Genomic DNA, 23,275 nt, shown 5'->3' on the forward strand with positions numbered 1-23,275 from the left:
GAAGATGAAGAGATAACCACTGTAAATAAACTGAACACACACACTTCCCACTGGTCAAACAAAACCTCACAAAGATGGAAGAACTGGAACACAAACACACTCCCACTCTACTCCCACTGGGGGGGTCAGAGAGAGAGAGAGAGACAGAGAGAGAGAGGGAGAGAGAGAGGGAGAGAGAGAGAGAGGGAGGAAGAGAGAGAGAGGGCGAGAGAGAGAGGGAGAGAGAGACAGAGAGAGAGAGAGAGACAGAGACAGAGAGGGAGAGAGGGACAGAGGGGAACATAACTCATCGACCACAGAAGCATCAGGTCTGAACTCGTCCTCGACTCGACTGATCTGTGAGTTTAATTCATTTCTTGTACAGAGAGACAGACACAGAGAGACAGACACAGAGAGACAGACACAGAGAGACAGACACAGAGAGACAGACACAAAGAGACTAACACAAAGAGACAGACACAGAGAGACAGACACAGAGAGACAGATACAAAGAGACAGACACAGAGAGACTAACACAGAGAGACAGACACAGAGAGACTAACACAGAGAGACAGACACAGAGAGACAGACACAGAGAGACAGACACAAAGAGACTAACACAGAGAGACAGACACAGAGAGACAGACACAGAGAGACAGACACAGAGAGACAGACACAGAGAGACAGATACAAAGAGACAGACACAGAGAGACTAACACAGAGAGACAGACACAGAGAGACTAACACAGAGAGACAGACACAGAGAGACAGACACAGAGAGACAGACACAGAGAGACAGACACAGAGAGACAGACACAGAGAGACAGATACAAAGAGACAGACACAGAGAGACAGACACAGAGAGACAGACACAGAGAGACAGACAGGTGAGTTGTATATTAAAGTTGCTATATATATATACATATGTGTTGTAACTGTAGCTAACTATAGCTGTGGCTTAGATATAGAAATGTATAGAAATAGAAAAACATGAACATGTGAATGAACACATTTGAATTCAGCCATCGGAGGTTTTGGTCATTTTGTTGGTAGAATAATGTTTATGTAATTTCCTGTGCGTCACGTCGCTCAGATAAAAACGTTCCAGATAATAATCTGATTTATGTTTATGAACGTTTTCATGTTGCTTGGTGGACTGTCGGCGTTGTCATGATGATGTGTGGTTTGATTGTGCTGGTGAGTGACTGGTTTGTTTTGATGGGACATGCTGGTGCTCTAGTGGGACATCTAGTGGTAGTTAATATTATATTTACAGCAATCAAACTATGTTTGCGTTACATTTCATTGTCGAACAGCTAGCATGCTAACCAGCTAGCCAGGTCCTGCTCCAGCATGTGGGGACAGTGAGCTCAGTCTGACGTGTCCGTAAATCTTCTTCCCTGGAGAAGTCGGCTCTTAATGAAAGGTTAGCAGTTAGCAGTTAGCGGTTAGCAGAGCTCCAGATGTGGGTTCAGCAGCTGGATGCTGATTGGCTGTGGTCACTGAGCTGGGATTAAACCCACAGATTAGAGACTAGGAGTGTTTGTGTTGTCCTGGATGTCTGGATCTGTGAGGACCTTCTGCTCTTCAAAGGCTCCAGACCTGATGATTATTGCATTTGTGTCTCTGTATGTGCGTGTGTGTGTGTGTGTGTAAGAGTGTGAGAGTGTGAGTGTGTGTGTGTGTGTGAGAGTGTGAGAGTGTGAGTGTGTGAGTGTGTGTGTGTTGTGAAACAGAGGTTACTGTAGTTCACGTGAACTGTTTATATGGACGACAGCCTCGGAATGTTCAGCTGCTGTGAAAACACAGGAAGGAAAAAACACTCCAACTGTTCACTGTGACCTTTGACCTGCAGAGGCCTGCTTACACTGCAGGACAAGTGGACACTTTGTGGACAGTTGGACTCTTTCCAGTCGGCTGGACGTGTGGTGGTTGAGATCTGAACTAAACCCAGACTGACCAGAACCTCTGCACCAACCTGACACCACAGAGACACTGAGGTTGTTCCTGCTTCATTTCTAATGTGACTGTTTCGTCCCCTGTCTGTCAGGTGGACATGTTCCGTTTCAGGATGACCTCCTGTCTGTTGTCCCTCCTCCTCATCATGTCTTTGGTGTCCTCCATCATGGCTGCCGCAGAGCCTGCTGGCTGCAAAATCCGCATCACTGACAAAGGACTGGAGATGCGTGAGTACATTTTAATCAAGGTTTTAACAACAAACTATATTTAAGATCTATAGATAAAACTATAATCTAGATATAAACCACACCAGTCTCTTATCTGAGGACCAGAAGGCTGAGCAGGTCCAGACGCCCCTCATCCTGTCCTATCCTGATCAGTTGCTGGGTTCTCTGGTCTCTCATGTGGTGTGCCTCAGGGTTCTGTCTCAGATGCTATGTTATTAAGTTTAAGAGGTTTTTTCATTAACCGGACTCTTGGTTTGTGTGTGTGTGTGTGTGTGGGGGGGGGGGGTTGTTGTTCGATGGTCAAGATGCCACGACCCCCCCCACATCACACATCAGGTGAATCCAGATGTTTGTTCCTTTCCTGGCCTGAAGGTGTCCTCGCTTCATTTATAAAAGGACTGGACAGATCAAAGTAACAAAACCAGTTCCCCACAGCGCCCCCGTGTGGATCCCAGTGGATAAAATGATTTGTCTTTGTTTAACCAAACATCACTTATTAACAGTAATAATTATATATATAAATTACTATAGTCAGTCATCAGTAACGTTTGGTGTGTATGAAGTGGAAGTGACAGTTTTATTGATAGTTATTGATTTCATAGCAGTAATCACAGTGTGTAGGACATATTTCATTAGTTTGATATATTACAATAATTTTATGTGTTATTTTTGCATTGATATCTTTCGACACTAGGGGGCACTAAGCACTAGACCAGGTAGGAGCCACAGTAAAGGTAGCAGTTGTGTGTTAATGAGCAGAAGCACATTTATACCATTTCCTGAGCAGACCCAACCGACCTGGAGCCTCAGCGGCTTTGTGTTAAGTTCCATTTGACCGACACCTCTTTGTGTCTCTCTGTGTTGTGTGTTTTCAGTGAAGTTTGAGACTCAGAGGTTTGTTGAAGAGGAGATCAGTAACATCAGTATGCCGGAGATGAGGGGCAAAGAGGGGCGGTTCCAGTACACCATCACTGAGTAAGAGCCTGGAGCACTGCACCACCAGATGTGTTGTTTGATACAACGATTCATTAACACTGTTTGTGTGTCGTCAGTGTGAAGATCACGGAGTTGAATCTGACTCATGCGGATCTACGATTCATCCCTGAAGTCGGTTTGATGTTCGATGTTCAGAACTCGTCCATCACATTGAGTTTCCACCGACGGATCCTGTACTGGTTCTTGTGAGTTCTCCAACACAACCCTGAGTTTAGAGTGTGTGGTTACAGATGTACACAACACTAGGATCCATGAGGTAACACAGTCATGCTCACTAACGACGTGTCTCAGCTACGACACAGGAAACATCAACGCTTCGGCCGAAGGCGTGAACATCAACACGGCTCTGAATCTGATCCGAGACGATGAAGGACGACTGAAGATCAACAACATCACCTGCGACGCCCGGATCTCCAAAATGAAAGCCAAGTTCAGCGGAACACTCGGGTAACACTCCACCTGGTTATTAATCTGTTATCATATGTTTACAGGACCGATGGAGAGAGTCTGACACACGAGACAGAGGCTGATCACTTCAGTTCAGAGTCACTTTGAGACGTCCACTGATCCAGATGTTTGCACCTGGTCTGTCTGAGCATTCAGTCATGTGACCGGCCAGTGGACCAATCAGAAACCTGTCTGTTGTCTTTCTTTTTTCAGGAAAGTTTATGACTTCCTGGCAAGTTTTCTGACGACAGGCATGCGCTTCATCCTCAATCAAAAGGTCTGTTACCTGTCTGTCTCTCTGACCCGTCTGTCTCTCTCTCACCTGTCTGTCTCTCTGACCCGTCTGTCTCTCTCTCACCTGTCTGTCTCTCTCTCACCTGTCCCTCTCTCACCTGTCTGTCTCTCTCTCACCTGTCTGTCCCTCTCTCACCTGTCTGTCTCTCTCTCTATCTGACCTGTCTGTCTCTATCTCACCTGTCTGTCTCTCTCTCTATCTGACCTGTCTGTCTCTCACCAGTCTGACCTGTCTGTCTCTCTCTCACCTGTCTGTCTCTCTATCTGACCTGTCTGTCTCTCTCTCACCTGTCTGTCTCTCTGATCTGTCTATCTCTCTGAACCGTCTCTCTCTGACCTGTCTGTCTCTCTCACCTGTCCGTCTCTGACCTGTCTGTCTCTCACCCATCCATCTCTCTATCTGACCTGTCTGTCTCTATCTCACCTGTCTCTCTCTCTGACCTGTCTTTCTCTCTATCTCACCTGTCTCTCTCTCTGACCTGTCTGTCTCTCACCAGTCTGACCTGTCTGTTTCTCTCTCACCTGTTTGTCTCTCTGACCTGTCTGTCTCTCTGAACCATCTCTCTCTGACCTGTCTGTCTCTCTCACCTGTCCGTCTCTGACCTGTCTGTCTCTCACCCATCCATCTCTCTATCTGACCTGTCTGTCTCTATCTCACCTGTCTCTCTCTCTGACCTGTCTCTCTCTCTATCTCACCTGTCTCTCTCTCTGACCTGTCTGTCTCTCACCGTCTCTCAGATCTGTCCTGCTCTGGTTCACGTTAACTCGCTGCTGGAGACGACCTGTCTCTCTCTCTCACCTGTCTCTCTCTCTGACCTGTCTGTCTCTCACCCGTCTGTCTCTCAGATCTGTCCTGCTCTGGTTCACGCTGCTCTGGTTCATGTTAACTCGATGTTGGAGACGACCTGTCTCTCTCACCTGTCTCTCTCTCTGACCTGTCTGTCTCTCACCCGTCTGTCTCTCAGATCTGTCCTGCTCTGGATCACGCTGCTCTGGTTCATGTTAACTCGATGCTGGAGACGACCTGTCTCTCTCTCTGACCTGTCTGTCTCTCACCCGTCTGTCTCTCAGATCTGTCCTGCTCTGGTTCACGCTGCTCTGGTTCATGTTAACTCGATGTTGGAGACGACCTGTCTCTCTCACCTGTCTCTCTCTCTGACCTGTCTGTCTCTCACCCGTCTGTCTCTCAGATCTGTCCTGCTCTGGATCACGCTGCTCTGGTTCATGTTAACTCGATGCTGGAGACGACCTGTCTCTCTCTCTGACCTGTCTGTCTCTCACCCGTCTGTCTCTCAGATCTGTCCTGCTCTGGATCACGCTGCTCTGGTTCATGTTAACTCGATGCTGGAGACGATCCCGGTGAAGACGGAGGTCGATCGGTTTATTGGAATCGATTATTCTCTGATCGATGATCCCTTGGTGACGTCCAGGAGCCTGGACATGAACTTCAGGGTGAGACGTGGACTTGTCTTTCCTCATATTGTGTGTTTCAAGGGCCGTGGGACGTGAACATGGACATGTTGTGTCTTCAGGGGATGTTCTTCGAGCTGCGTGATCCGAACGACACTTTGGTGAACACCGCCGTGGAGCCGATCATCAGAGACTACGACCGGATGGTTTACCTCGCTCTCTCCGAGTTCTTCTTCGACAGCGGAATGTTCGCCTACCACAAAGCAGAAGTCTTCCAGATGCACATAATCAATGAGAAGGTCTAAACACCACAGACCATTAAACCCTGTCCCCGTACCAGGTCTTCTAGTCTCCCAGAGGGCAGTGACCTTCATGTTTGTCTGCCTTTCAGATGCCTAAAGATCTGGAGATGTTGTTGAGAACCACTTACTTTGGAGTCATCATGATGATGGTGAGTGAACACCGGAGAGGACCAGAACATTCAGAGACCACGAGAAGTTCTCGGTCTCCAGAGGAAACTCCAGCTGTTTATTAATGATTAATATGAAGGTGGAGCAGGTGTCGTTCTGTTGGTAGATGGTTCTGTGTAGAACCGCTCCTCTTTAAGGTTTGTCTCACGTGTAGAACCCGGCTCTGATGGACGCTCCGATGTCTCTTCAACTCGCCGTCAACGCGCCTCCAAAAACCACCATCAAGACGTCAGGAGCCACGGTCCTCATGACGGCTATCGTGAAGGTGATGGTGCTGCCTCCAGGTCAGCCTCCGGTGCAGCTCAGCAGCCTGACCATGGTACCCACACACACACACACACACACACACACACACACACACACACACACACACACACACACACACACACACACACACACACACACACACACACACACACACACACACACACACACACACTCACTCACTCACTCACTCACTCACTCACTCACTCACTCACTCACTCACTCACTCACTCACTCACTCACTCACTCACTCACTCACTCACTCACTCACTCACTCACTCACTCACTCACTCACTCACTCACTCACTCACTCACTCACTCACTCACTCACTCACTCACTCACTCTTTATGCTGAAAAGTCTTTTATTTATGTTTTCTTCTTCTACAGGAAACAAAGTTTAACGCCAAAGTTTCTGTAAAAGGAAAACGTCTGGCTGTTCACGCCGACCTCCGCAGGTACACACACACACAAAAACACACACACACACACACACACACACACATGCTGAGGCTTTTATCTGAAACAGGATGTGTGTTTTAACAGTTAAATTATTTTATGTTTCAGGTTTAAAATCTACTCTAATCAATCAGCTCTGGAGTCTCTGGCTGTAAGTTTTATACAAATATTTATTTATTCTTTAAAATATTTATTAACAACAACAACAACAACACAGTAAATACGTCTGTCTGTCTGTCTGTCAGTTGATTCCCCTGCAGGCTCCTCTAAAGACCATGTTACAGATGTCTGTGGTTCCTTTAATCAACAGTAAGAAACTGATCCTTCAATTGGAGACCATGAATCTAATGTTATACTTTAAAACTAACTGTGTGTGTGTGTGTGTGTGTGTGTGTGTGTGTGTGTGTGTGTGTGTGTGTGTGTGTGTGTGTGTGTGTGTGTGTGTGTGTGTGTGTGCAGACTGGACGAAGCGAGGCGTTCGGATTCCTCTGGCTGATGGGATGGATCTCATAGAGGAGGTGGTTGAATATCACAATGTAAGTTCAACAATATAAACATATGATCATACATGAGGAAGTCAGAAGGTGTCACTGGCTCTGCTGCCACGTGATTGGTCCATTAGATGAGTGATCAACAACAGATGTTCCTAATAAAGTGATCACTGTGTTTTTCAGGGTTTCATAGTGATCGGAGCGAATCTTCACTTCAGCAAAGGCCTGAGAGAAATGATCTCAGGAAGCAGTGAGACGGAACCAGACGTCTAACACCAGACACACACACACACACACACTCACACACAGACACACACAAACACACACACACACTCTCACACACTCACACACACACACACACACACACACACACACACACACACACACACACACACACACACACACACACACACACACACACACACACACACACACACACACACACACACACACACACAAAGTATATTAATGTGTTTTCCACTTTCCACTGTGGCTTGTAATGTATCCATGGCCATCAATAACCACAGGAGCTGTTTTTCTGAATGACACATGTCGACCAGCAGGGGGGTCGGGTTAGTGTAACCAGTGCCACTAGGTTTATACTGTAGTTAATCATATTGAGTTGTATTGAGTGAACTGTTAAACCAGTGAACGAGTTTCCACTGGAAGTAAACGGGTTCAAGTCAAACTACTACTTGAGTTAAACATCTTCACACAACTTTGTTCTTTTAACAAAACCTTTGTGATAATAACCTGTTAATATACTGTAACCATGGCATCACAACACGTGTACTAGATGATAACCTGGTGAGTTAAATGGAGCAAAAGTTATTTTATTTAAATACTGAAATGTCATGAAAGTGTTAACATTTTTCTAATTGATTAAATGATTAAAATCTGACTGAATGTTTCAACGCTCTCCTTCCAGCGTTAATGTGAAAAAATATAAATAAAGTTTAATTAAACACCACAGAACAACGTGGTGCGTTTTACTTTAGTAAAATTAATCAATTTATGATAATCGATTAATGTATCAAACAATCAAATGTATATTCAGTATATTTATATGACGTTATAGGAAAATGATTAAAGTTAAGTCTAAATAATTGCAACGTTTATCAAAACCAAAATAACTTTGTTGATCTGAACACAGAAGAAAAAATCGATCTTTCAAAGTTCATTTTCCACTTCTGGCTCCTGTGAAAAGAAAAATCCCAATTCGACCTCATGTCAGGATGAAGTATTTAGTTTATGAAATTTGTTGAATTACCCTGAACCTGAACACGGATGGAACATTCTGTTTTTAAACTTCTACTATCTGTGTGCCTAAGTGTCCTTGAGCAAGATACTGAACCTCAAACTGCCCCTGACTGAGAAGGCGCTGCTCATAGATGAATGTGTGTCATCTAAACTAAACCAATCAGACCATTTAAAACTGTGTGGGACCTAAGACAGAACCCTGAGGAACCCCACAGGGGGGAACAGTCTCTTCAGACGTGAAGGAACCAGAGAACAGAAGAAACGATCCAGGAGAATCTGTTTGCCAGAGGATACTCATTCTGATTTGTGATTGGTTGAATCAGTGCTCTGGAAGCTGATTGGTTTTCAGGAGTCTTGGTAGTAGGGACTCATCTGATTGGTTAAATCTTGGTAGAAGTCTTGGTTGAGCTCGACCAACAGGCGACGCCCTCAAGACGTTAAAACAATGATTAACATTTAAAACACTATGACAACTGATCGCTGAATTAATTGAATCACTTCAGACGTTAATTGATCAGTTTGTCCAGTTTTATTCTCGTTAGAAGAAATACAACAGCAAACTAATTTTACATTATTTAGAGTCACAGCGCCACCAAGTGACGAACATTCATTTCACACATAACTGTCATTCAATCAACAGCGTGTTATTGGTTCATATAAAATAATATCAGTGGAAATGTCAATGAATATGATCAATAAATCACTAACATCTAATATGAACTAATAGTTCTGTTAATGATCAACTTATAGATCAGCTATGTAAACAACTGGTTCTGATGAATTAACTGATGTTTATTTATTATTTATTCAGCTTTAAAATTTTCATCGTCTTTGAAATGTTCACAGATGCCGTCGTAACCATGGAAACCACACTTCCTGCCAGCCACTCTGCAGCCGAAGGTCAGAGCGTCCTGAACACTGCCCCCTACAGACAAAACATATAGTTATATAATAACTAAATAACCCTGATCAGGGATCAGTCTGAAGGTCAGAGCGTCCTGAACACTGCCCCCTACAGACAAAACATATAGTTATATAATAACTAAATAACCCTGATCTGGGATCAGTCTGAAGGTCAGAGCGTCCTGAACACTGCCCCCTACAGACAAAACATATAGTTATATAATAACTAAATAACCCTGATCTGGGATCAGTCTGAAGGTCAGAGCGTCCTGAACACTGCCCCCTACAGACAAAACATATAGTTATATAATAACTAAATAACCCTGATCTGGGATCAGTCTGAAGGTCAGAGCGTCCTGAACACTGCCCCCTACAGACAAAACATATAGTTATATAATAACTAAATAACCCTGATCTGGGATCAGTCTGAAGGTCAGAGCGTCCTGAACACTGCCCCCTACAGACAAAACATATAGTTATATAATAACTAAATAACCCTGATCTGGGATCAGTCTGAAGGTCAGAGGTTGGATAATGATAACGCTGAGATCACGATTCATAAGAGCTGATCTGAGACAGATGAGAACAGTTGTATGGTCCCACCTCTGGACAGCGTGAAGATGACGGCAGCGTTGAACGTGTCTCCAGCTCCGAGCGTATCCACCAGAGCTTCAGGAGGGAACGAATCAGAGTGAAGGACGACATCATCAGGACCCAGAGCAGCTGCTCCTTTTTCTGCCCAGGCACAGACTAGGACAGCCCTGAGGGACAGACAGGTCAGAGAGACAGACAGGTGAGAGAGAGACACACCGGTCAGCGAGAGAGACAGACAGGGAGGTCAGAGAGAGACACACCGGTCAGCGAGAGAGACAGACAGGTGAGAGAGAGAGAGACAGATCAGAGAGACCATCAGGTCAGAGAGAGACAGACAGGTGAGAGAGAGACAGACAGGGAGGTCAGAGAGAGACAGACAGGTGATAGAGACAGACAGGTCAGAGAGAGACAGACAGGTGAGACAGACAGACAGGTGAGGGAGAGACAGACAGGTCCACTGCACTCACCCTGGTTTGACTCGACTGTAGAATCCTCTCACAGCAGCTTCAGCCGACTTGAAGCCAAAGTGATGAGCAACGTCTTTACTGACAAACACCTGAGGACAGAGTGGAGCCCTGAGTCCTGATCTTCATCATGTTCAGCACACGATGAAGACCAGGACTCGGAGTGGAACCCTGAGTCCTGATCTTCATCGTGTTCAACACACGATGAAGACCAGGACTCGGAGTGGAGCCCCGAGTCCTGATCTTCATCGTGTTCAGCACACGATGAAGACCAGGACTCGGAGTGGAGCCCCGAGTCCTGATCTTCATCGTGTTCAGCACACGATGAAGACCAGGACTCGGAGTGGAGCCCCGAGTCCTGATCTTCATCATGTTCAGCACACGATGAAGACCAGGACTCGGAGTGGAACCCTGAGTCCTGGTCTTCATCATGTTCAGCACATGTTAACGTTTTATTTGAATCATATGGAAGCCATTAGAGTTGGACACAGGCGCTCACCACGTCCCCTAGAGGAAACAGCTGGTATAGCGGCTCTCTGGTCTTCTCTATCTCTACGGACACAGTGATCCTCTGGTGCTGTGGTAACGTGCTGTTGTGCTTCTCCACCCTCTTCATCATCTTCACCTGCTCGTCAGCATTTCGACCCTGACCACGGTAAATAAATCAAGAGTCGGAATAATACAACTGAAATATTTCTCTCTGTAATAAAGTCAGAAAATGTTTACGTTTTTGAAAGTAATGTTACTTTAAGAAACAAATATTTCATCGTGCACAGGTTAAACAAAAACATGACTAGCCTGCTCAGCGTGGAACGTTAATTGATCAGTTGATCATTAATCAGATTGAGATCATTGTTGTTAATTTAGTCGAGGTCATGGTTTCAGTGGGTTCAGGTGAGTTGTCTCTTCGTGTCCTTCTCACCTCCCAGTGAATCCACTGGAACTGATCCAGGTCCACTTTGGAGAAATCTGCTGCTGTGACATCAGGAAGGTTCCTGACAGGAAGTGACATCACAGATTGTTTTCGACAGACACAACAGATTCGTGCACGTCATTGATTCCAAAGGTTTCAGATATTAAATTAAACCTGATTCAATAATTAAGTAAATATCCATCACATCGTTCATCACTGATCTGAATCATAAATGATTGATCAGCCGAGGAGTCGATTCATCCAACTGAACTTTGAGGAGTAGATTCTGTTTATGGATCTGAAAATAAAATTCAGTTTCTATTATATGAAAACAAATGAGATGTTTTATTAATCACTTCATACAGAGCAATTTCCATCGTCTTCATTATCGCCATCATCTTCATCATATTTAACTTTATCATCATCATCACCCTAAACCCACAGAAAAGAAAGAATGGAGTTTTTCTCTATTTGTTTATTGTGGGTTATTTGTTTTAGAACCTGTTTCTGCTGATGTCGCCTGTTAAGTCTGTTAAATGTGTTAAATGTGTTAAATGTGTTAAATGTGTTAAATGTTTGAAATGTGTGACATATGTGAAATATGTGAAATGTGTTGGTGTGACCCTCTCATCATGAGCTGGTTCCTGCTGGTTAGAGTTAGTTATCGTTGTTACTGTCCATCTGTCTCCATAGACCAATAACACCACAGCAGACACTCAAACTGACGGATAATAAACAGATTATTTTACCAAACTGAAAATCTGTTGACATATTTAAATAAATAGTCACTCAGAGTCCATCAGTTAGCTTAGCTTAGCATAGAAACAGAAGAGATAGAAAATAACACATTAGTTTGGTTCTTTTACCCAAACCTACACAGGGCCAGGCTGATTGCTTCCAGTGTTTATGCTAAGCTAAGCTAACCATGTGTGAATATGAGAGATGACTGATGTGTTTTTGTAAATCACGTCACTTCAGTTTGTTCCTCTGCTTTCTACCGGCTGCTGGCTCTGATGGAGCCGGACTCTGAGGGCTAGGGTTCAGGATCAGGACCAGGGACCGCGTGTGATTAGACCAGATTCAGGATCAGGACCAGGGACCACGTGTGATTAGACCAGATTCAGGATCAGGACCAGGGACCGCGTGTGATTAGACCAGATTCAGGATCAGGACTAGTCGAGGGACCACGTGTGATAAGACCAGATTCAGGATCAGGACGAGGGACCACGTGTGATTAGACCAGATTCAGGATCAGGACGAGGGACAACGTGTGATTAGACCAGATTCAGGATCAGGACCAGGGACCGCGTGTGATTAGACCAGATTCAGGATCAGGACGAGTCGAGGGACCACGTGTGATTAGACCAGATTCAGGATCAGGACCAGGGACCGCGTGTGATTAGACCAGATTCAGGATCAGGACCAGGGACCGCGTGTGATTAGACCAGATTCAGGATCAGGACGAGTCGAGGGACCACGTGTGATAAGACCAGATTCAGGATCAGGACGAGTCGAGGGACCACGTGTGATTAGACAAGATTCAGGATCAGGACCAGGGACCGCGTGTGATTAGACCAGATTCAGGATCAGGACGAGTCGAGGGACCACGTGTGATTAGACCAGATTCAGGATCAGGACCAGGGACCACGTGTGATTAGACCAGATTCAGGATCAGGACGAGTCGAGGGACCACGTGTGATTAGACCAGATTCAGGATCAAGACGAGGGACCACGTGTGATTAGACCAGATTCAGGATCAAGACGAGGGACCACGTTTGATTAGACCAGATTCAGGATCAGGACCAGGGACCACGTGTGATTAGACCAGATTCAGGATCAGGACCAGGGACAACGTGTGATTAGACCAGATTCAGGATCAGGACCAGGGACAACGTGTGATTAGACCAGATTCAGGATCAGATTCAGGATCAGGAGTTGGTGCTTCCTTCAGTCTTGTCAGACAACGTTCACTAAACACCTCAGAGGTTTTGTCAAAACAAACAGCGGCTGACAATGAATTGAAATGTAATCAGATTACTTCTATTATTGTTATTATTCTTATCGATCACAGTGAGATGCTTCACCCGTCAACAGGAAGTAGATCTCACACGCACTCTTTTATTCTGAGATTTAATTTAGATTTAATTATTCTTATGTTAATTGTCTGGAACTGGTTCACTTCCTGCCAAAGTGCATCACCATGGTAACCGCTGCTGGACCGGACCAATCAGATGAGCGTGAACCCAGTGACATCATCGACAGGCTGCTGACAGACACACAGCCCAGATGTTTCCCTCAGGTCTGTTAAACACGATCCTGATGTAACGTCTCTGCAGATCTGTTAGATTTGATTCATTATCAACAAATAACTTATAAACTTATGGGTTTTTAATATGTTTCCCTCCTGATCAGCTGATCAATTCAGAGTGGACACACCCTCTGTCTCCACGGTGTCAAAGTCTGAGTGACAGGTGTTTAGTGAGCGCTGTGCGACGCCCACTCTTCCTCAGGACGTCTTACATGTCGGAGAGGACAACGGTTCGAGATCCGGTGGACGGACAAACCACACAACACGCACACGGAGTTTGACCTTTGACCTGCCAGACCACAGCCGACACATCGACGGCACGGAGCGCGAAATCAGCCATGATGAAACTGAACCAGAGAGACAGGAAACACATGAGCTCGGTCCTTCAAAGTAAAACTACCCATACGCACAGGTGGCAGTGCTCTGATTGGTGGAGCAGGAGAGGGGCGGAGCATCTCCACGACCCCGAGGATGACCCTGAAACAGAAGCCGTTAGCTACAGACAAACCTGTTCATGTGCAGGATGGTGCGACTTCCTGTCCCCAGGCTGCTGATGACCACGGAGGCCGGGAGGACACACTGAGCGTGCTCCGGCACCAGAGACACGTCAATGTGGAGGTTCTGGAAATCCTCCAAAATAAAACTACAGACAGGAAACTCTTTACTCTCCTCTGTCCTCCAAAGTCAAACTACAACCGAGCTTCACACCGACATGATTCTTCTTCATGGAGGAGACGTGACATCACAAACCAAACAAGAGAAGATGAGGAGGAGAAGAAACGAGGACAGGGTTCCTACGCTCAGGAAAAACCTGGGAAGGTCAGGGAAATGTAAAAATGGTATTTCCAGGCCTGGAAAAGTGCTTGAAAAAAATAAAATCCCGAATGTTTTGGAGAAGTCATGGAAATTTGTTTTATTCATATTTTCATGTGGTTGATTTACGCTGAGTTTTAAATAATTCAAATGCTTTTAAAAGAAATACGCTCACATAGTAACTGTAAAGTTCTGTGGGGAAGCAGGTGGGATAAAGCACTAAGACAGGAAGTGTATATTTAAACATGCTCGGCTACAAATGGAAAAGTACCTGTGATGGGTTACAACAGACAAATTATCAAACTACTGTCTCACTCATTTGTGTCATTCAAGGTTTACTGTCTGCTTTGGAATTATCATTGTTAGCTGAAATACTAAATGTTGTCACTTTTTCACGTAAACATTGAGATCCCACAAAATGCTTGGTCATGTAAATTTGATTTAAAGTTATTGAGAAGTGTCTGAATGTGAATGAACCCTGTGAGAAGAAAGAAGAAGAAGCAGAGGATCCATGGAGCTGTTGAACATGAGTGAGTGACTGCACCGGATGTTCATGTTTCCACCGGATGTTCATGTGTCTATGTGTCGTGTATTAACCTGAGGAACCAGGTGTGTGGACAGTGAAGCACGTGATGAAGGTCACTCACTTGGCCACGCCTCCAGCAGCCACCGAACCCAGGAAGCTGCAGGAAGCTCCGAGCAGCGACAGCACTGTGCACGTGTTGGAAGCGTTTCCGCCTCGCTGCCAGCGCTGCGACACACACCTGCAACAACACATCAACAACACAACACATCAACAACACACACCTGCAACAACACAACACATCAACAACACACCACATCAAACACCACTGTGTCAACAATCCATAGCAGTGTGTGCTAGCCTCGGTCTGTAGCTTGTCTGTAGTAGTGTTAGCATCAGTGTGTGTGTTAGCATTAGCGCGCTAACCTGCTGTCGGTGTCTTCTTCAGGGTATTTGTCGACCACATTGATGATGTCGAGACAAACGAGTCCAACACAAAGAATCTTCTTCTTCTGTTTCTCCATGTTGAGCCTCACAGACACACACACAGCTGGACTCTGGACTCACACACAGACACACACACAGCTGGACTCTGGACTCACACACAGACACAAACACAGCTGGACTCTGGACTCACACACAGACACACACACACAGCTGGACTCACAGACTCACACACACACACTGATTCACAGACTAAGCGACACAAACAGCTGGACTCTTGACTCACACTCACTCACAGACACACACACAGGTGGACTCACACTCAGACTCAAAAATACACACAGCTGAACTCGCTCGCGCGCGCACACACACACACACACACATGAATCAGACTTTAATTAGAAATGAAAAATAACCTTTTCTTTGTTTATTTTCAAAAGAACATTTCAAAGTCTTGATGTTTTCACCACGAATCAGATTCAGTAAAACTTCTTTACATATAAACAATATGTCAGCCAGTGGCAGTAATCAGATTACTCTATATTACAAACACACTGCAGGACGACAGATGTGTCACTCACACACTCTTCAGGTCAATAAATAATTACATCAGTTGAGATGTAGGTGCAGTTAATACACACACTGAAAATAATACAAAATAACAGACTGATGTTTAACACACTCTTTGTATGGTACGTGTTTATTTGAACTGTATAGAACAAAGCAGACGTCTGAATCTTATCAGTTACAACATGAAACTTGTTTTTCTCTGAAGATGTTGTACATTACACAGTTGTTTCTATTCGTCTTCAACATTATTCCTTCTTTTACTGTTGTTCTCCATGAGGTGAACTTCCTGTGCAGGCGGGCGCTCGATGAAGACGTCACGTCAGAGACAGCAGGTTGATGTCGTAGCATCCGTCCACCTGGAGACAGAGACACATGACTTCATTCATTTAAAGCTGTGAACACTCAGACGTTCAGTGACGAGACCACGTGGAGCTCCATCCTCCCTCAGTCTGTCAGAGTGAAGCCACCAATCAGGTTCTGCACAGGTAACACACTTTGCTCATTAAATAAATCACTTGTTTCTGTGATGGACACGATAACGACTGAGCTAACGCTGCTAATGTAGCGCTTTGTGTTAATGTTCCTCCTCAGACGAGGCGATGATCTTACATCAAATCGTCCGATGCACGCCGTCGTCTGATTGGTCTGCATCACCTCAGTCAGCGCCCACATCTGCTGGATGCTGGAAGAGACGGTCTGAGGGTCGGGGAGGCCCTGAGAGACAGACAGGGAGATGGACAGGAGGACACACAGGGAGACAGACGCTGGTCAGAGGAAGACACCGTGCTGAAGGCAGGAGAACAAAAGTTGAACTTGTCATAAAATGTTAAGTCTCTCGACTCTTTTCTCCAGAACCCTCAACAATAACCTCGTCTGACTCAAACAAAATGTCTACCTCCAGGTCGGGGTGTTGGTCGCCCAGGGTCAGGTCAGACAGCCAATCAGAAACCTCCTTCTCTGGATCCTGGAGGGACAAACAGAAAATGAGTCCACAGCTGAAAGGACTGTGGAATCATTTCATCACTTACCCTGATTTCAAACTGTTGTTTGTTAAAAAGTAATATCTGTGGGAGTTGAAAAGTCTTTGCTTTGGCTCCATCTGCTGGTCGCCTCAGTACAACATCAGTAAGGTTTTCACCCGAATTAATTTCAGTGTTTGACGAAGAATAACTTGAATCCATCACAATAATTGAAAGGGCTATTTTTCTAGATTTCCAGAGCTCCTACACAGAGATGTTTCCACACAGATGATCAAACGTCCTGTAGATAAAATGAAAACTGACCGGCTCCGTGTGGGGGAATATTTTGATGTCTTCAAGGCTGAAGGTCAACCAGGCGGAGGACGGCTGTCTCAGGATCAGTCGCACAGACACCACATGATCAGGCTCCTCCATCATCTGTTCAGATGAAGATAGAGAATAAATCAAACAAAGATAAAGTAAGAAGACGGAGTGAAAGTGAAGCAGCATCGATGCAGCTTCTGTTTCACTAACAGCTACACAGATCAAGACGTACTAAGTTAAATCCTAAAGGATTACTGTAACATAAATTTCACCACTTTCCCCAAAACCTTTGATAATTTCACTTAATTTAATGAATTTTATTTGTCTGAAAATTAACTGAACTATTAACTTCACCTTTTCTCAGAACACAGACTCAATAATGGAGTTATTCAGATGTTAAAAATGTTGAAACACTTCAGAAGAAGAAACATCTGAGTTCTGCTGCAGGACAAACCCACACACTGCAGCCCACCTGAGTCCTGTGGATGGAATAGAAGTCCTGGGAGCCCCCCTCGGTGTGGGGGTTGTTCATTAGGGACAGGTCTCTCAGAGCCGTGCACCACTTGGCTGGGGCCTCCTGCCCGGGGCCCCTCCTCAACAGGCGCACACTCACCGAGGCTGTGTAGTAATTCTTAAAGGAGATTTCTTCAATCTGAAAGACAAGAAGTGGCCGTGGATGAAAATGAAACACAGGGTAAGAGCACGATCATGTCCAGACGTAGATAAAGCCCCTTGGAGACACGATCTGATCACATGATCTGATCACATGATCAAATTCACATGAGCAGGGAAATAATTCTCCTTTTAGCATCATTCCAAAATGAAGAGATAAATAAAGAGGATCTCTGTTGACCAGCTGGATGAGCTGGAGCTTAAAGATAAAGACTTTCACAATAAATCAAAGTGGAGCCCAGAGGAGAGCTGCCTCCAGTCCACACTGAGTTTGAACTTATTGTTTGAGGAACAGTAAGTTTGTTCTCGGTCTTCACATGAAAAGCTGAAGTGAGAAGCATGAAACGTCTGGTGGAGATAATTCCTTCATGGATAAACTGGCTGCAGGCCGACGTCTTTGAAGCTTGAAGTTTCCACTAATGAGGAGTCAGTCACTCTGCATTAGAACTGATGTTAATTAAGACTCGGTGCAGGAAGTAGGTCACAGACAAAAATGTTTGAAGTGTCTCTCAGGCCTGGGATGTCGCTTGATATTTGAAGGTTATGTACCAGAGACTTTAAACATTAATGCTGCAGCAACAACTCATTTCTGATGAGGTCCTGAGTGGAGGATGAAGTCCTCGGGGGAAGCTGTGGATGAGCAGAAGAGGGGTTGTCCTCCAATCAGAAGGTCGGCAGTTCAATCCCAGTGTTCCCCATCTGCATGACGAATCCTGAAGCCCTGGTAGAAGAAGTGCACTGTCTGAATGTGTGTGTGTGAATGTGTGAAGTGAACATGGAGGAGGGGGTTAGGACCTATACTGCAGCCGGCCACCAGGGGGGGATTGAGATGGTCTGGCTTCACTCTGGGGTCTAGTCTATGGGCTACACACAGCATGCCATGGCTGTGCTAACAATGCTAACAATGCTAGCGTTGCCAACTAGCTGCTAGCTGCCACTGAGCATGAACTGCATTTTAAAAAACAGATCTACTGTCACACATCTCTGCTGTTCACCTGGGAACTTGAGTTGTGTGTTTGTGTCACCTCACACACAGTCACCTCACAACTCACACTGACAGGCTTTCCAAAGGGCAGGGAGACGTCCACCACACAGATACCAGAGTGAGCTGCATCTGTTCTGGTGTCTCCGATCTGCAGGTAGACCGGTGGTTTGATGCTGCAGCTCACGGCCTGGACCTCCTCGGTGCTGCCGCTCATCTTCTGCACACAGACCAGGAGTCACACTATTCAACACAGTGAACACAGCTGCTCTTCAAGGTGCTACTGTAAGTGTCAGGGTTGGTTCTCTGTTTCTTACTGAATCATACTGAGTGTGCTACATGGAGTCTTTGACAGATATAACTAGGATCATTTAGAAGTGTTTGATTTACTCATCCTAACACGGATGGTGGACATGTCCCAGTGCTGCAGTGAAGCTGTCATCACACAACAAGAAGGAACCTGCAGGTCAGTGCTGACTCGTCCTGTCAGGGTTCACATGAATGGATCTTGATCTGTTTCCCTTGTCTCTCTGAGCGTGTGCTCGGACACGAGACCTCTCATTTAGTACGTTATGGTTTTAGATCCGATCCCAGAGTTTAATGTGTGACACAGTTAGATGAACACAACGCTCAGTTACAGTATTTCTACTCTTTGATTGCTGATGACATCATCATAGTCACCATGTTGTACAGTTCATATGAAAGTGGATTAGACAGGAAGCAGAGGAGTCTTTAATATAGTTGTTTTACTGAGCTAATTGTTAACAGATTCCATTGAATTGTTCATCATCTTATCAATCATGTTAGCATCATGGAAGCGTCTTGTTATCATCATGTTAGCATCATCTTATCAATCATGTTAGCATCATGGAAGCGTCTTGTTATCATCATATTAGCATCATGTTATAATCATGTTATCATCATGCTAGCATCATGTTATCACCAGGTTATCAATCATGTTATCATCATGGAAGCATCGTGGAAGCTCCATGGTATCAACATGTTATCATCATGCTAGCATCATGTTATCATCATGGTAGCATCATGTTATCAATCGTGTTATCATCATGTTAGCATCATGTTATAATCATGTTATCATCATATTAGCATCGTGTTATAATCATGTTATAATCATGTTATCATCATGCTAGCATCATGTTATCATCATGTTATCAATCGTGTTATCATCATGTTAGCATCATGTTATTTTCATATTAGCATCATGTTATAATCATATTATCATCATGCTAGCATCATGTTAACATCATGCTATCATCATGTTATCAATCGCGTTATCATCATGGAAGCATCCTGGAAGCCTCATGATATCATCATGTTATCATCATATTAGCATCATGTTATAATCATATTTGCATCATGCTAGCATCATGTTATCATCATGTTATCATCATGCTAGCATCATGGAAGCGTCAAACACGCACACACATGTTTTCTTATTCCACTGGTTTGAATCCACAGTTTTTATAACGGAGCAGATTCTACCGTGACGTCAGCGTTCAGAGCTAACAGTGCAGTTAGCAGTGCAGCTAACGGGCAGGTCCCCGGTTATCGGTGAAATAAAACCGGATAACCCGGTGAAGGGAGCGAGTGTCGGTCCGGTTCTGACCTGAGTGGGTCACGGAGGAGACTCGGTGGGTGGAAGTCCGGGAGAACAGGAGGAGAGCGACCGAAGAATCCGGAGATGTTCACATGCTAATGCTAATGCTAATGCTACCTAGGCAACATCGGGAGTGTTAAAGGGCCCACAGCCTCTTGTGGGCGGGGACTCGACAGCGCCACCTTGAGCTCCGGAGTGTGAATTAAGAATTTCCTGTTTGTATCTTCTGCTTTACTCTTTATTCTATAACAGCTTAATACAAACTGATGAATATGAATAGATTATTTAAACAGATTTATATAAACAAGGGGGGGGGGGGCAGTTTAAAGTGTAATCTGATTACTATAAAAATACTTAATAATTTACATCTTCATAAATACTCGGTTTTGTCTTGAAAATAAACTTTCTGATGCAAATTAAATGTATTTTGTGTATTCACCATTTACACTAAATTAGAACGTCTGAAAACAAACCTGTGTGTATTCTACAGTAACACAACTGTACAACGTTAGATGAACTTTTCATTCGTTAATTATAATTAGTTAAATCTGTTTTTAAAGATAATATAATAATAATAATAATACAATATACTGTATCTATAATATAACTATGATATTATCAAATATTACAATTTGATAGATAATCTCTATATAATTTAATTTATTTTGCACCTGTCAAAGCATTAAACGCAGCCGAGTTTTTTTTTAATACATAAATCAGAAAAACTGAGGCTTAAATCTGAAATTATAAAGACAGCAAAAGATAAAAGAATAAAATGTACTTAAAGCAAAGTTAGTTATGAGCATTTTTCTAAAGCTGTGGACAGAGGATGTATTTCTAACATCTCCTGATGCTTCACTGTGTGTTTAATTCACTGTGTGTTTAATTCACTGTGTGTTTAAGTTTGGTTTAATCTAGACACGAGAGTATCCCAGGGCCGTGCTTCAGGCCTCCACATGTATCAATGTGTTATTGATTGTGTTTATCATCGTGTACATGCAAAGTGTCTGTGTTACCGCCAGCAGGGGGCAGACTTGCTCCATGTACCAGCCTCCACCACTCACTGACCTTAAGGCCTCTCCTCCTCTGAACCCATCCAGGAGATGATGGATGCTCGGCCCCCCCGGGCTCAGCCTGACGTCACTGTGAGAATCAGGTGAGCAGCTCTGGTGTCAGCCGGAGACAGCCCATCTGTGTCTTTATCAGTCTGCAGCAGGAATCAGCAGTTTCTCCTCCGTGGACCTGAAACAGTTCCAGGACGAATCGGTTCAGAACAACACGGATCAGCTGCTGCTCCACATGCAGGGAGGAGCCTCCTGAAGTTGATCTTACAGCAGCTGTTTCATAATCCTGAAGATAAAGACGTCACATCAGTGTCCTGAAGTGAAACACTCTCACAGATCAAGAGCGATTACTATGATCTGTGATCTGTGCACAGACTGAAAAGTAGCTCGACACTAACATCACACATTTATTCCACGTCAGAGTTTTCCTCTTGAGTGAGAAGCACAGGAAGCTCCTGCACCACTGAGACCTGCTGAAGATTTGATCTGCTCCACGTCTCAATGAATCACAGCAGATTATGAGACATAAACAAATAACTGACAAATACAGACAAACTTCTTCAGTTATAATTTATGAATTCCACAAAACGGAAAACATCACATTTATAACAGCCAGTGTGATAAGATGAAGGTCATAAATGTAACTGTTAGTGATATGATTCTGTTGTTTTCATAGAGAGTGGTGAGGATGACACCTGCCTCCTCCTCCTCCTCCTCTTCCTCCTCCTCCTCCTCCTCCTCCTCCTGCTCCTCCTCCTCTTCCTCCTCCTCCTCCTCCTCTTCCTCCTCCTCTTCCTCCTCCTCCTCCTCCTCCTCCTGCTCCTCCTCCTCTTCCTCCTCCTCCTCCTCCTCCTCCTCCTCCTCAGTGTCTCCATCACCCCTCTCCTCCTCCAGTACAGTGGCAGACATTCATCTGTTCTGTTTATTGTGTTTGAAGCTTTCCAAATCCCCCAGATCAGTCAGTGTAGGAAGCTGGCAGCGTCAAAACAATCCCCCCCCTTTCCCAGATGGTCTGTGAGCGAGAGAGAAGGGGCTGAGAGAGAGAGAGAGAGAGAGAGCGAGAGAGAGAGAGAGAGAGAGAGAGAGGGGGATGAATGGAGGTGAGGAAGGACACTGGGAAAAACTCCCACAATCCAAGAAGCAACATCCAGTGTCTTTTTCTATTTGATCTCTGGAGACACACACTCCTGATGTCAGCTTTTTTCCATCCTTCCTTCTTTCCTTCCCTTCACCCTTCTCCCTTATATTCATCCTTCCTTCCTTCCTGTCTTCCTGGTCAGTGTGTTTCAGCTCCATCAGCTCCTGTTGGACTTGTGTCAGTGTTGTTGTTTACATCTCGTCCACACGGGAGTCGGCCCTCATCACCAGAAGATCTGGAATCTCCTCGTGTTTCCAAGTGGACGTCTTCATCTTCTTCGTGTCCGGCTCCTCTTCTTCATCCTGAGATGTTTTGTGTTCTTCAGTTTCATGTCACGTGTTAGAAACCTCATCAACACGTCCACTCGCTCTCTGGAAGCTTCCAGGACATTGACCTTCGTCTCCTCTTTTCACCTGGTGACCTTTGACCCTCGATGAAGAAGGTCTCAAACACTTCACATCTGTTTTATTTTCATTCATACTCAGTCAGGACAGATGTCACAATCATTTTTAAGAAGTTGTGGTGTGGACACACACACATCACAACGTCTCTCTCTCCTCCACGTTATTGATTTGACTTTCACCCACGGAGTCCGACTCTTTCAGGCGTGAAGGTGAAGGAAAATAAAGAATAACTTGTTTATTGAGTTTAACCTCCATGAAGAAGAGAAGGTAAAGCAGCAGCTGAATTAATCCTCCAATATTTCACATGTGGCTCTTTCTTCTTTCATTT

General features: G+C 44.7%; 3 protein-coding genes across 11 annotated transcripts; 1 reads left to right on the forward strand and 2 right to left on the reverse strand.

Annotated features, from left to right (window-relative positions):
- The first annotated feature begins 169 nt into the window (after positions 1-169).
- pltp (phospholipid transfer protein) lies at positions 170-7,895 on the forward strand. 3 transcript variants are annotated; one of them, XM_053434169.1, is made up of 15 exons: positions 170-338; positions 2,030-2,165; positions 3,041-3,140; positions 3,218-3,346; positions 3,453-3,608; positions 3,822-3,885; positions 5,199-5,354; positions 5,435-5,611; positions 5,704-5,763; positions 5,937-6,101; positions 6,435-6,502; positions 6,612-6,654; positions 6,749-6,812; positions 6,963-7,039; positions 7,178-7,895. In XM_053434169.1, exons 2-15 carry the CDS (start codon positions 2,036-2,038, stop codon positions 7,265-7,267), a joined length of 1,479 nt encoding a protein of 492 aa, XP_053290144.1. In that variant the 5' UTR covers positions 170-338; positions 2,030-2,035; the 3' UTR covers positions 7,268-7,895. The 3 variants fall into 3 exon arrangements, with proteins under 3 accessions (XP_053290144.1, XP_053290162.1, XP_053290153.1); XM_053434187.1 differs by lacking the exon at positions 170-338 and adding an exon at positions 715-866; XM_053434178.1 differs by lacking the exon at positions 170-338 and adding an exon at positions 1,249-1,405.
- An 869-nt stretch (positions 7,896-8,764) lies between these two features.
- On the reverse strand, positions 8,765-15,568 carry khk (ketohexokinase). 4 transcript variants are annotated; one of them, XM_053434327.1, is made up of 8 exons: positions 15,199-15,568; positions 14,897-15,013; positions 13,945-14,079; positions 11,138-11,210; positions 10,715-10,861; positions 10,219-10,307; positions 9,761-9,918; positions 8,765-9,179 (listed from the first exon to the last, which is right to left on the reverse strand). In XM_053434327.1, exons 1-8 carry the CDS (start codon positions 15,294-15,296, stop codon positions 9,058-9,060), a joined length of 939 nt encoding a protein of 312 aa, XP_053290302.1. In that variant the 5' UTR covers positions 15,297-15,568; the 3' UTR covers positions 8,765-9,057. The 4 variants fall into 4 exon arrangements, with proteins under 4 accessions (XP_053290302.1, XP_053290293.1, XP_053290319.1 ...); XM_053434318.1 differs by lacking the exon at positions 13,945-14,079 and adding an exon at positions 13,649-13,783 and having other exon boundaries at positions 15,199-15,566; XM_053434336.1 differs by lacking the exons at positions 8,765-9,179; positions 13,945-14,079 and adding exons at positions 9,532-9,614; positions 13,649-13,783 and having other exon boundaries at positions 15,199-15,567.
- A 60-nt stretch (positions 15,569-15,628) lies between these two features.
- On the reverse strand, positions 15,629-20,510 carry nicn1 (nicolin 1). 4 transcript variants are annotated; one of them, XM_053434429.1, is made up of 8 exons: positions 20,351-20,506; positions 19,117-19,206; positions 18,794-18,942; positions 17,542-17,721; positions 17,070-17,183; positions 16,682-16,750; positions 16,396-16,500; positions 15,629-16,142 (listed from the first exon to the last, which is right to left on the reverse strand). In XM_053434429.1, exons 2-8 carry the CDS (start codon positions 19,163-19,165, stop codon positions 16,101-16,103), a joined length of 708 nt encoding a protein of 235 aa, XP_053290404.1. In that variant the 5' UTR covers positions 19,166-19,206; positions 20,351-20,506; the 3' UTR covers positions 15,629-16,100. The 4 variants fall into 4 exon arrangements, with proteins under 4 accessions (XP_053290404.1, XP_053290412.1, XP_053290423.1 ...); XM_053434437.1 differs by having other exon boundaries at positions 19,117-19,158; positions 20,351-20,503; XM_053434448.1 differs by lacking the exon at positions 19,117-19,206 and having other exon boundaries at positions 18,794-18,943; positions 20,351-20,510.
- Positions 20,511-23,275: the final 2,765 nt, after the last annotated feature.

The sequence above is a fragment of the Pleuronectes platessa genome, chromosome 2 (genome assembly GCF_947347685.1).
Source record: "Pleuronectes platessa chromosome 2, fPlePla1.1, whole genome shotgun sequence".
In the NCBI taxonomy this organism is placed as follows: Eukaryota; Metazoa; Chordata; class Actinopteri; order Pleuronectiformes; family Pleuronectidae; genus Pleuronectes; species Pleuronectes platessa.

Excerpts from the sequence above, each read along its gene's own strand:
- nicn1 (XM_053434429.1), bottom strand. The coding sequence starts at position 19,165 with ATGACAGCTTCACTGCAGCACTGGGACATGTCCACCATCCGTGTTAGG. Across the intron at positions 17,184-17,541 it reads ATTCCATCCACAGGACTCAG|ATGATGGAGGAGCCTGATCA; the intron begins GTGGGCTGCAGT and ends TCATCTGAACAG. Across the intron at positions 16,501-16,681 it reads ACCAACACCCCGACCTGGAG|GGCCTCCCCGACCCTCAGAC; the intron begins GTAGACATTTTG and ends TCTGTCTCTCAG.
- khk (XM_053434327.1), bottom strand. The coding sequence starts at position 15,296 with ATGGAGAAACAGAAGAAGAAGATTCTTTGTGTTGGACTCGTTTGTCTC. Across the intron at positions 9,919-10,218 it reads TACAGTCGAGTCAAACCAGG|GGCTGTCCTAGTCTGTGCCT; the intron begins GTGAGTGCAGTG and ends TCTGTCCCTCAG. Across the intron at positions 9,180-9,760 it reads CATCTTCACGCTGTCCAGAG|GGGGCAGTGTTCAGGACGCT; the intron begins GTGGGACCATAC and ends TTTTGTCTGTAG.
- pltp (XM_053434169.1), top strand. The coding sequence starts at position 2,036 with ATGTTCCGTTTCAGGATGACCTCCTGTCTGTTGTCCCTCCTCCTCATC. Across the intron at positions 5,355-5,434 it reads GCCTGGACATGAACTTCAGG|GGGATGTTCTTCGAGCTGCG; the intron begins GTGAGACGTGGA and ends TTGTGTCTTCAG. Across the intron at positions 6,655-6,748 it reads CAGCTCTGGAGTCTCTGGCT|TTGATTCCCCTGCAGGCTCC; the intron begins GTAAGTTTTATA and ends TCTGTCTGTCAG.